Genomic DNA, 13588 nt, shown 5'->3' on the forward strand with positions numbered 1-13588 from the left:
CCCACAATTTTGAGACTTAACATACTGTACACTAATAAGTTATTGCGTTGACTCTTTGTACGCTGCGCGCCGTTAAAGCTGATTTGGCTATTTTACTAATCAGTGGCATATTGATTAGGTCCTTTCAAACGAGCTTGTATTTCAATGAACAACATAACGATTTAAAGATTTTAGTTGGAGTTTTCTTCTGTTATTATTTTGTTGGTTTAGTTGAAGGAATTTAGTTAAAAGTTTAACCTTCTGTGATTATTTGTTGGTTATTTCAAGGAATTTAGTTAAAAGTTTAACCATGTCATCCAGAGCACAACACATATTGGACATGTTAAAAAACGATGAACTTGAGTCTGAAGAAAGTCTAGGTAAGTTTTATTTAATTTTTAATAGTGCTGTAGATTTTGGGCCGTGCTACCAATGATCTATTAAACTTTTAATTTCAAAAACATGTATTACATACTTTCGATGGTAAGAATGAGCCGTTTCACTTTTAGACAAAGAAATATAAAGCTGCCTTTGTTATTTTTTTGATAGATCGTTCATAATACGGTTGTTTTTCTTAACACTAACATACTGTAGTGAGCTATAGTTAATAGTTATTCATCATCATTCTCTTTTCCTTATCCCTATGCAGGGTGGGCTTCCCTAATTGCATTTCTCCACACAATTCTATCTTGGGTCATATCAATGTTAATACCCTTTACCAACATATCCTGCCTTATCGTCTCCCACCCAAGTCTTCTTTGGTCTTCCTCTCCTACTCCTTTCAAGAATCCCAAGAATCTGCACTTCAGCTATTCTTTGTATTGGGTGATTAACGTCTCGACATTGAACATGACCAATCCATCTTAAACTCTGCTCATTCATTTTGGCATCAATTGGTGCCACACCTAGACTTCCCCTAATATACTCATTTCTAATTTTGTCCTTTTTTGTCACACCTCTCATCCATCTAAGAATTCTCATTTCCGCCACATGAATTCGTTGTTCCTTTTTCTTTTTCACTGCCAACATTCAATTATGTACCTACCTCATAGCCGGTCTTATGACTGTTTTATAGAATTTTTCCTTCAGCTTCTTTGGAACTTTCTGTCACACAACACACCACTTGCTTTCTTCCACTTCATCCATCCAGCCCTAATTCTACTGCATGCATCTTCATATATTTCTCTCAAATACTCCAAATACTCTGTCTTTGCCCTACTAAATTTTAAACCTTTTCCTCCAGAGCTTGTCTCCACTGTTCCAGTTTTTGTTCTAAGTCTCTTTTCACTATTTCCTATTAACACTACGTCATCAGCATTGACACTACAACACTGCATCATACGTAATAGTTATTGCTTAACAATAATTTTTTTCTGCTTGAAATAGTACAGAGGGGGAAATGTAACTTTCCTCCTGAGTAAAACATGATTTTTTGTCGGGTAAAGTTCGAAAAATTGCATATTGTACAGTGGCTGAAGTTTGTCAAAAACTAGCCTGGAATAATTTACTATAAGAATTCCTTAGACCGTAATCAACCATTTCAATGCATTAGTTTCAAAATAAGAGGCAAAGAAAACATTAGCAAAATGGACCCTAGTTTACGTTACCCAGGAAAAAATCCTATACCTAAGAAGAAAAAAAATGACCTCCTCGACCTGCTTCCATACATTTCAACAGTATATCACCAATTCTATAAAGACTTAATTACCTCAAATGAAGCAGAGGATACCTACCCTGATGACATTCCTTATGAAGAAAATGAAGAGATAGTACAACCAGTCGACAAAAAAATGAAGGTAAATGTGAAACCCACGAAAAAAATGACAGTTTCCCAAGAAAATAAACCATCCAAGCAAACTGGCAGGCAGAAGAGAAAAAATGTAAATACTAAATAATAAAAAAAATATAATTTTTTTTGCTTTATATTAGTTTTTCTTTATTTTTGGTATTATTTTACTTACTTAGTATTATTACTTACTTGGTTTATGATGAATAAACAGAAGTTTTTATCTTGCGTTTTTGCATTTTTCTATTTTTATTAAAACCTGTTACTTTGGTCTTAAGAATCCCCATTATTCTTATTAAATAAATATTATTTTTTATGCTTTTCGTAATAGTTTGTGTTTTGCGTTAAGCGTGTTAAGTTCATGATATTTGTGCAAATTGTGTTAAGTCCATGTAAGAAAAAGTTTATTATTTTTTTTATAATACCTATATGGTTTATTTATATTATTTATTGACTATTCTATTGAGAGAAATAAATATTTAATTGATCAAAATTATTTAGAAAACTTTTTAGGGATACGTTATTGTAATAACTCCAAAAGTATAACTCGAACAGACGATTGCAAACTTTAAACGCGTTTATCTCAAAACAGTGTTTTAGGACTTAACTCTCTTTACGCACAGAGCACAGAATTATGTATACAAGATTTTTTGTTTTAAATTTCATGTAGAACATTTTTGTATATAACATTTTTTACGCTAAAGCATAGTTTCAGGAATATTGACGAAAAACTTAAAAAAACTACTAATTTACCGACTTCTCCCCCATCTGCCCCCCAAACCGGACGCTAAAAATGGTGTAACTTTTTACTGAACGATATGTGGACCATACAGAACAATTTGGTGTTGGAGGAAAACTTTTACTGTGGATGTTTGGGTTAGGCTTTTTTGGACCAGTTATACTATACTACCTCCGTAACTTTGGAACCATGCATTTTAGAAAGATTATGCATAGGACCTTTTTTATTTCTAATTTAATGTAGAACAATTTTGTATAGAAGGTTGTTCATGCGAAACCGCATCGTTTTAGAAATATTGACGAAAACCGTAAAAAACTACGAATTTACCGATTTCTCCTCCCTCTCGCCCCCAAACCCGACGCTCAAAATGGTGTGACTTTTTTTTGGACATTGTGTGGACTATATAGAACAATTTGGTGTTGAAGAATAACTTTCACTTTGGATTTCTGGGTTATGCCATCTTTTGGATCAACTATACTATACTACTTATCTAGGATAAAATAAATAATAAAAATTTAAAAGAATTGAGTGAAACCAATTTAAACTAATGGCTCTATCTCGTTATGTTTCTGCCTGTATATAGTAATCAAGAGTAATCACTCTAGGAAACCTTTTATCGCAAAACGTGTTTTCTAAATGTACCAGGAATTAAAGTATTGGAGAGCTGCATCTCATTTCGTTTCGTAGAGTGTGTGTATTTGTATATATTTGTTATTTTGTAATTAAATTTCAAACAAAATATCACTCAAGGTCCGGTCCTGATAGCAAGCAAATCTTACAGCTTTATATCGGTCCTGACAAATTTATAAATTCAAGTAGTTAAAAGTTGAAATATAATTAAATTTTTACATTGTTTGCAAGATAAAGTTTAAATGTGACAGTGTGTTAAAAAACCAACGATTCTGTGAGTACAAAATTGCATTATTTATATCTAACCATAAAATCAGAAGTTAAAAGGCAATATTTTATCGATTTCAATCCAAATTATCGATTATCGACAACAACTTTTTGCTGATTCAAGTAATTAGGCTGCCGTCTAATTTTGTTAAGAGGCCAGGTCCGGCTTCAGATCCGCTGTTCCAATGCATGTAAATTTTCAACGGGACGATGGCTGATCCGGAATTAGCTACTACTTCACGAAATACACCGACTACGTCACATATCTCTTACTCTCATGCATTAAACAGTTTTAAACATCCTTCAAAAGACCAAGGTATCATACTTTCAACCATACAAGGAATACAAGTTTTCGAATATGTAAAAGCTGTTGGATCAATAGTACAGCCCAAAAACGTTATTTGGGCATCCAGAATCGCAAACAACCGCATCTGCATCTACCTCTCGTCTAAATATATAGTTGACCAATTTCTTAGCTCCCACAAACATGTAATTATTGACGGCAACCAAATTGAAGTAAGAAGATTAATAACTCCTGCCCAGAGATTAATCATATCAAGTGTATGTCCTACTATACCTAATAGCATAATTGAAGACCATCTAAAAACTATGGGTATAAAATCCGTCTCCAACATGACGTTTCTACGAGTAGGCATGCAAGACCCGGAATACAGCCACGTGCTTAGCTTTAGAAGGCAAATCTTCATAAGTCCTTTAGAAAATGCATCGATTCCTGACTCATTCCTAATTTCATTCGACAATACATCATATAGAATATACATTTCCATAGACGGTTTAAACTGCTCCAGATGCAAGACGGTCGGACATCAAGATTCTGACTGTCCTTCTTTATCATCATTAAGTAGTCCAATTAATCAAACGGAAACTGACCATCCAGTGAACGTACCCAACTCTGCCAATAAAGAATATAGCCAGCCAGAAGAACAACCACGGAAAGAACACGAAGAAGGTACCCAGACATTAAAGGAACCGAAACTTAACATCACAAAAAATCACGAATTAACATCAGCCACAAACAACCAAACCACTTCCTTACAAACATACAAAGAACTACAGATTTCGTCACAACCACAAATATCCCAAGATTCAGTAATTGAAAGCGATAGAAAAATCTCTGAAGCTATTCATGTTACTAAAAGACAAATTTCCACTTCTCCCGAAATCCTTGAAAATGACCTACCTCCTCCCACTACTGAAAAACAAAAAAATAAAAAGCCTAAAACTCAAGATTCTATTCCAGATATTCTCAATGAAATTAAAGAAAAAATTGAAAATAGAATCCCTTCCTTCACACTTTCTTTTCATGAAATATGTGATTTTCTGTCAAATTCCCTTCACTCAAAACATCCTGAACTTATTGCTAAAAATTATTCAAATGAAAGCGATGAAATCAAAGAAATTCTAAACTTTATATATTCTCAAACACAAAATAAAAGTTTAAAAAACAATATTACCAGATTGAAGAAGAAACTACTTCTAAGCAGTCTTTCTTCTACTGACGAAACTGACTACGAATCAAGTTCTCAAGTAAATAGTTAAAATGGCCAATAATACATTCATATTACAGTGGAACCTCAATGGTTATTTTACCCATATAGAATCCATCAAGCTTCTTATAAACGATTATCTTCCTTTAGTCATATGCATAGAAGAAACCCATTTCAAACATCAAAATGTAACATTAAAAAATTATGTTCCTTTTCTAAGAAACCGAGTTACAGATCATTCAAGCGGCGGAACAGCAATTTTCGTAAGGGATGACATAGAGTCAACCGAAATACAACTGCAAACAAACCTGGAAATAGTTGCAGTGTCAGTCACCCACAAAATGAAAATTAATATTTGCAACGTATACTTACCTCATCCTACTGATTTAGATATAACTGAACTAAGCAATGTTTTAAACCAAATTCCACACCCAAAAATAATATTAGGCGATTTTAACTGTCACAACAGTACCTGGGGAAGTAACAAAACCGACAAATGTGGTAATCTCTTAAACAATCTCATCGACAATTTAAATTTAGTGTTACTGAACACTGGCAAATCTACTAGGTTAAATTCATACAATGGTACATTTTCAGCTATAGATCTCTCTTTATGCAGTCCGTCGCTAGCTACTTTATTATACTGGGACACATTGGGGTATTTATATGATAGTGATCATTTCCCTATCACAATAAACATAGATACTAATGATATATTGACTTTTCCAATTCACCAAACATGGAAAATAAAGTCAGCTGACTGGGATTTGTATCGAACACTTATAGAAGGACAAACAAACAACTTTAATTTAACCAATACCGCAAACGAAAATCTGGAACTATTTAATAATATTATTATTTCTGCAGCAACAATCGCAGTGGGAAAAACAAAATCTAGTAAAAGGCAGCCAGTTCCTTGGTGGAATAACGAAATTGCGCAAGCACTTACTTTGTCTAAACACGCTTTCAACGTTTATAAGAAACATAAAACTATCGATAACCTTATAATTTTTAAAAATCTCAGAGCAAAAAGCAGACAATTGATCAAGAAAGGAAAACGAGACAGTTGGAAAAAGTATGTGGCTTCAATAAATCCTTCCACTCCCATAGGCGACATATGGAACAAAGTACGCAGAATAAAAGGAACAAAATACTTCCGAGGCATAGATACGCTATCATACAATAACCAAATGCATTCAAACAAGGTAGCTATTCCAGAAATACTAGCAGATATATATGAACTTAATTCTAGTGATTCCAATTATAGCATATCTTTTTTAGAATATAAAAATCTAATGGAATCGTCAAATATACAAATCACCGAGAGCGACAATCCAATAAACAAACCCATAAGTCTTCAAGAATTAGAATTTTGTTTAAGCGCAAAAAATTCGACGCCAGGACCTGATGATATCCACCCTCTTTTCTTACGAAATCTTCCTCTAAATGCAAAACTAATATTAGTTGATATTTTTAATAATATGTTCATTCAGCACGACTTTCCTGATCTATGGTCGCAAGCAACTATAATTCCAATCCTTAAATATAATAAACCAAAAGACGATCCAAATTCCTATCGTCCAATCTCACTTACTTGCTGTACCTGCAAACTTTTAGAAAAAATCCTTAATTATCGTCTTAAATGGTATCTCGAAAACAATAACCTAATAAGTATCAGACAAAGTGGATTTCGTACGGGTAGATCCACAACAGACAATCTAATAACCCTTGAATCAGCTGTACATGAATCTTTTCTGCACAATCAAAAACTTATTGCCGTATTTTTTGACATAAGAAAAGCTTTTGACACAACATGGAGACATCTTATACTAAAAACACTTCAAGAATGGAATGTCCAAGGGCATATGTTGTCGTTTATTAAAAATTTTCTAGAAACACGAACTTTTCGAGTTAGAGCCAATGGATTCACATCTTCCAGACGAATACTGCAAAATGGCACTCCACAAGGATCTACTCTAAGTCCTACACTCTTTCTGATTGCAATAAATAGTATTATACATCAAATAAAGCTGCCTGTATTTACTAGCCTATATGCAGACGACTTAGTCATTTATCTAAAAACAAATAATGTAACTCTGGGATCACATATATTGCAAACGGCCTTACATACAATTGAAAACTGGTCGCAAAACACGGGTTTTATATTTTCTGGCGAAAAAACACGTTATTTAATTTTTAGCAAAAGGAAAGACTATCCTAATATTCAATTAACACTTAACGGAGTTATGCTGAAGCAGTCAGAAGAAATAAATTTCTTAGGACTTTCTTTTGAACGTGACTTAAAATGGAAAAACCACGTAACGAATCTGCAACGTTCTTGCCAATCCAGAATTAACCTACTAAAAATGCTGTCAAATACCTCTTGGGGGGCTGATACAACAACTTTACTTAATCTATATAGATCATTAATAAGAAGTAAATTAGACTACGGCTGTTTATGCTACGATACTGCTAACAAAACATCTTTAAAAAAACTTGACTACATTCAAAATACGTGCTTGAGATTGGTTTTAGGTGCCACAAGAACTAGTCCAGTAAGTAGTTTACAAGTTCTGGCTAATGAACTCCCTTTAAGCCAACGAAGGCAACTTCTATCACTGAATTACGTTGCCAGAATTTCAGCAAACAAAAGCAACGTAACCTACTCAACAATATTCTACAGAACAAATATATCTTCTGATCATTACGAAAACATTGCAAGAAATATGGTACCATTTCCTGAGCGAACAAAACGTATTGGTTTTAATTTAGAACAGTTCAGTCTCACTATACCCATTCATGTAAATTTTCCTCCCTGGATGATCAAACCTCCAAAAATAGATATGTCTCTAAAAGATCTCCCTAAACATTCCACACATCCTTTCCTTATCCAGCAAGCTTTTAAAAATTTAATTTCCAAATACCCAACAACTCATCTAATCTTCACTGATGCTTCCAAATGTGATGAAGGACATGCTGCAGCTTATATCTGCGGAAACATCAAGTCTACCGTACGAATCCCAACAAATTGTTGTATATATACCGGAGAACTTACAGCAATTCACCAGGCAATGAAAAAATGTGGTTCTATCCATGATAGCAAATTTGTGATTATCACCGATTCAATGAGCGCATTACTTGGGATAAAACAGCTATATACAACTCACGCTATTCTTCTCAAAATCAAAGAAGAATTATCTTATCTACAGAATCAACAGAAAGATATTTTCTTCATCTGGGTACCTTCCCATATGGGAATAATTGGCAACGAGGAAGTGGACTCTCTAGCAAGCAATGCAACTACCGACCAAAGTATTTCTATCACAGATCAAATACCTTGGACTGATCACAAAGTAAATATCAAAGGTCATGTCCACAGAACGTGGCAAACTACTTGGGATCAGACTAACAACAAACTAAAAGAATGCCTAAGTCAAGTAGGAACTAAACTCATGTTACCAAGTAATAGAAAAGACCAAGTCATTATCAACCGACTCCGAATAGGACATACGTTACTAACACACAAGCATATCTTCAACAAGGAGGCCGCTCCGATGTGTACCAATTGCAACACGCAACTGACAGTGAAACATATAATTATCGAGTGTCCAGTGTACCAGAAAGAAAGGATCGCGTGTGCTCTTAGTGACAATATTAAAAGTGTACTGACTTCAAACCTAAACTCCTTATTAAATTATCTCAAAATGACTAAACAATACACCAGATTGTAAAGCATTTTTATATAATAATATGTATCTTACTGTTTGTGTATGTCCCCCCGCTAATAACCCTTAGTGGTTGATGCGGGTTTATTTGTGTAAATAAAAAAAAAAAAAAAAAAATATCACTCACCTGGCATGGAAATCGTTAAAATGAACCACCGGCAATTCGAAGTAATCACTGGTAATTGTTTGTAACACAGCGCCAATTTTCGAAATTACACAAAACGAAAGAAACCCGACGGAAAACATAATGGACATACACAATGGGGCTTTAGATTAGTAACAACAAAAGGTAGACAACTATTAGAAGTAACTATTAGAAGCAAATTAGAAAACAAATGTCTTGATTTCATATCAACAGGTGAACCAACCTATTGGCCAACCGACAGAACTAAAATTCCTGAACTTGTTGACTTTGGAATTTACGAGAGAATTAATTTAATTTGAAATTAAAATCACACTAAATTTTCTCTTTTTTTAACCCCTGTAACTTATTCAAATAAACAATATAGAAGTTTTCACGGACTTTCGACCTTCGGTAATAATGTAGTCTTTCATTATGCGTTTAAATTTTTCAAAAATACTTTTTAGTTTTTTCAGGACTCGAAAAGAATGAATGTATTTATATAGCAAGATTTGACCAAGATTTTTTGCGCCTACCCCCTTAAGATAAGTTAATTTATTAATAAGTAAATAATATTAAGTTAATAATGAGTATTCAGATAAGTTGATTTTAACTAATAAGCCTGGATCCCGCTTGCCAAAAAGTTTACTAATAGCAAGCTGAAAATTTGTTAGTAGATTAACGGTGTCTAGTCGGACAAACTTTGATGTACGGGAGCACTGGAACAGACGAAGTTTTAATTGTGTAACAGGTTAGAGGTTTCAAACGTCAGACTACGAAAACGTTCCATGTATTTTGTCGGACAGAACTTCCAATTGATTTGTTACCCTTTCATTAAACTCTCATGAAAAAATCAGACTGCTATTTACCACCAATATAATTCCTATCATTTGACATCTTTTACGTGTCGGACTTATTAAAATGCCCAACATATTTGTCGAACAAACATTTTTTCATATATTATATAAAGTTTGCTATTGAATAGACTTAAAAACAACCTTCCAGTTTTCACAATCATAAACTTCTCAGGATGACACGTTCCACAATTAAAATACGTTCCACAATTAAAACTTCGCCTGTTCCAGTGTTTCCATACATCAAAGTTTGTCCGACTAGACACCGTTAAGCTATTATAAAAACAAATTTTCAGCTTGTTATTAATCAACTTTTTTTTGGTACGCGGGATCCAGGCCTATAATGGATCACTCTTGTTATTTTTATGCCTGTATCTATAGTAATTAAGAGTAATTACTATAGAAACCTTTTATCGCAAAACTTGTTTGTCTAGTCTAAATGTACCAGGAATTAAAATATCAGTGAGCTGCATCGTGTTTTGTAGTATGTTTGTATTTGTATAAATTTGTAATTAAATTTCAAACAAACCATCACTCACCTGGCATGGAAATCGTTAAAATGAACCACCGACAATTCGAAGTAATCACTGGTAATTGTTTGTGGCAGAGCGCCAATTTTCGAAATTACACAAAACAGAAGAAACGCGACGGACAACATAATTTTATTGTCTATCTACGGTTGACTGGAAGGTAACTGAGTAATGTGGAGTGTATTAATTTTTATCGCTAAATTGATATACACTTGTGATTTCACTATTCATTTATACATAATAAAAAGCGATTTTTTACAATATTTCAAGAGCAGTCCGTTTGCTGACGGTAAAATATTGCAAAATCTCACAAACCGCTTGGATTAAGATGAAATAACACTGCACACATCTTATGAAATGTATAATGTCACTAAAAAATGAAATAAAATTTACATGCATAGGTGTGGAAATTTCAATAATTTCATATCTTTGCGGCAACTCTGAATTATTATTATTAACGGCGTAAATAAATATAAATAAATCTAAAATCAAATGGGAATTTAAATGAGTCAAATAATGAAAAAAAGAATGTGTGTGTATTTTGTACGCACGTAAGAAGTTATACTTCTATTGATTAGAAGTAAGAAGTTATACTGATATGATTTCTTAAAAATAAATATACTTTAAACAGTTTGTTTTAATTTTTTTTAAACACCAAACTAATTTTTTATTTACCGCTTTCAACAAAATAAAAAAAAGTATAGGATTGCTCCGGATTCGAACTCAAGACCTCTTGATCTCTGGCCGAATGCTATACCAAATACGCTACGAGGACTGTGTCTGTATCGGTTTTGACGTACCTAATGACAATTCTCGGTAACAAACAGACAAGGTGAAGTAATAAAATGTTTTAATAATATTCATCTTACTCCTGAGGAAGACAAATCGAAAGACACAAAAATTATAATAAATATATTTATTAAAAACACTAATATATTCTTTTCACACCTTTTCTTGCACTGATATATTTATATATTTCGTCTAATTTACTAACCGTTGCACGTCATCCGCGTCATAGCTTGTGACGTCGCATGATACCAACACGAAATATTTGGCGGTAGGTGTGTTCTTTTTTAGAATTATTTTGCCGAGTACACTGCAATTACAGACACTAGACATATTTTATTATATACGCGTAGAAATAATATTTGAAGATTCCTATTAATGTTAACCTAAAGAAATACACAAAAATATGTTTCATTTAATTTGTATAAATGGATTATAAAGCGTTTTTATGAAGCACATTTGTTGGGAACACACTGTAACTGTAATCGAACGAATGTGATATTTTAGAATAAATTGGTAACATTTATTTGACAGTTGCGGTGATGACCCTTCATATTTGTTTATATTCTTTACTATAAGTATCTGTTCTATTATATTTACTGTTTTTATTATTTACTTTACTATAAAAAGATAATATTATTTTTCTCATGATCATCTTTCAGTGCGTCACAGTTTTTCGATTTCTTTCTAACGCATTAAATTGTATGTGACAGAAAAAGGCACGTCCGTGATTACAGACATTTACAACATTTATTCTAGTTATTCTAGTTGTCCATAGATGGCGCCATAATAAAAAAATAATTTTTTTTTATTAGATAATAATATTAAAAATATAATCTGTATAATTTATAAGACTATACAAATCAAAGAAAATACCATTTTATAAATGCAAGAAACACATTTGATTTGTTTTTATTCCAAATTGAAAATAAAATTTGACAACTGTCAGATTTAACTAAAATGTCATGTTAGAATAAATGTCATAAATGTGTATTATCACGGACTTACCCTTTTTCCTATAATTTGTTACGCACTGAAAAATGCTCATGAAAAGGACAATATATAATAGTCTCCCGTTTTATACCGCTGTGGCTTTGGGAGTATAGCAGGGTAGTCTGCTATATCTAGGGCCTACGGTATACAAGGAAGGTAACAGGGCCAGTGTTACGCTTCAACCGCCTATTATTACTCCTGGTTTTACCCAAGGTACTCATTTTGTTCAGCCTGAGTCGACCTGGGGCCTATAAACATTTTTAAAAATGTCTAGTTGTTCTTTACGGCGGTAGGATTTGAACTACGGACCACCGGCACGCGAGCCAAGCACACTACCACTTCGCTACGCCGGCCCTAAAAAAATATCCTCTACTATAAAAATATAAATTTCATCTAATTTTATCACGACTTGGAATAATCGAGGTATCTGACAACTTTTTAGTTGTTATTGTAGACATATACAAAGAAACCTATTGGCTTCTCCCAAGAGTTCGGAGCCGTTTTTTAATAATTATTAACAATTCAGTGCAAAAACGCTTGCACTGCAAATCTTAAATGATTATAACTTAATTCGTGTTCTCTATTCTTAAGTTTTTATTTATTTACATTGAATATTAATTTGTTTTGTTGTATAATCCACGTTTACAATAAATATATGATCTATTTGATTTAAAATGGATTCAGGATTTTTTTATACTTTGGCAACTATGTCAACTTAGATCTTTGGCGTAGATAATGACGTGCAACGGTAAGTAAATTAGACGGACTGTACATAACTTGAAAGATTTAGCAACTAAACGCCATACTGTCTGTGTGCGCATGCGCGCAGTTTTATGAAATTTTACTCTCAATCGCGCCTAAAGAAGTATACCTTCAAAAAAATTCGGAATTGCCACTTAATAAATCTTTAAGGCAGAGGCTTATGGATAATAAGTCGGTATAATTTGACCAGGCGTACAAAACTACACTAAGCATCAAAATTAACGCACCACCTTAAAAATGTGATATTTTTGATGTCTCGTATTTCCTAAACTTGTCCCATTTAAGTGCTTTTTTAATATATTATAGCTTTATTCTTCAAGAGTATCGATGTAATAATATTGTTGCTAAATAGATAAGTGTCATTGTATACCGGGTGTAACAATGATAGTGTGTTTTTTCCTCAAATTTTGGAATACCCTGTGGAATATTCTGGTATATATAAAATATTGAAATTAAAACTCGACTGTAGCCTTAGGCTTTCTTAACATTTTGCTTTTTGATTCATTCGCTTATGTTGGATAATAAAAAAGTTAGATACTTTAACAACTAGTCAAGTTTTTCATCAATATAAGGTTTTTTAAATAAGTATTAGGGATGGCGGTTGTTGACAAAACACCGGTTATCGGTTATACCGTTTTTTTTACCTACGGTTTAGCCGATCAAAAAAACCGGTTGTTCCAAAAACCGGTGTTCGTTTCTTTTAGTCACAGCCAATACCCAATAGGTTACATTTACATTGCGCTTCAGTTATCAGTCCATTCGATGTCAGTCCATATCAGTATAGCAATCAGTCATCAGTGTTGTGAAATCGGCTTCAATCAGCATAAAATTTCTCATTTTCGCGCGGTGGGCGAAAAATTTTCACATTTTTTCTCTGAATTCAGTATTCTTTTCACTTACCGGGTTTT

General features: G+C 33.1%; 1 protein-coding gene across 4 annotated transcripts in view; it reads right to left on the reverse strand.

Annotated features, from left to right (window-relative positions):
• Window positions 1–10322, reverse strand: part of LOC126880558 (apyrase) — a 220701-nt gene extending 210379 nt beyond the window's left edge. For 2 of the 4 annotated variants that reach the window (XM_050644495.1, XM_050644494.1), the window contains exon 1: window positions 8762–8922. In XM_050644495.1, coding sequence (XP_050500452.1) covers window positions 8762–8889 — 128 coding nt within the window. In that variant the 5' untranslated portion in view covers window positions 8890–8922. Of the gene's footprint in view, window positions 1–8761; window positions 8923–10148 lie in introns of those variants that run through there. The other 2 variants (XM_050644493.1, XM_050644492.1) reach the window with 2 other exon arrangements.
• Window positions 10323–13588: the final 3266 nt, after the last annotated feature.

Source organism: Diabrotica virgifera, chromosome 2 (genome assembly GCF_917563875.1).
Source record: "Diabrotica virgifera virgifera chromosome 2, PGI_DIABVI_V3a".
NCBI lineage: Eukaryota > Metazoa > Arthropoda > Insecta > Coleoptera > Chrysomelidae > Diabrotica > Diabrotica virgifera.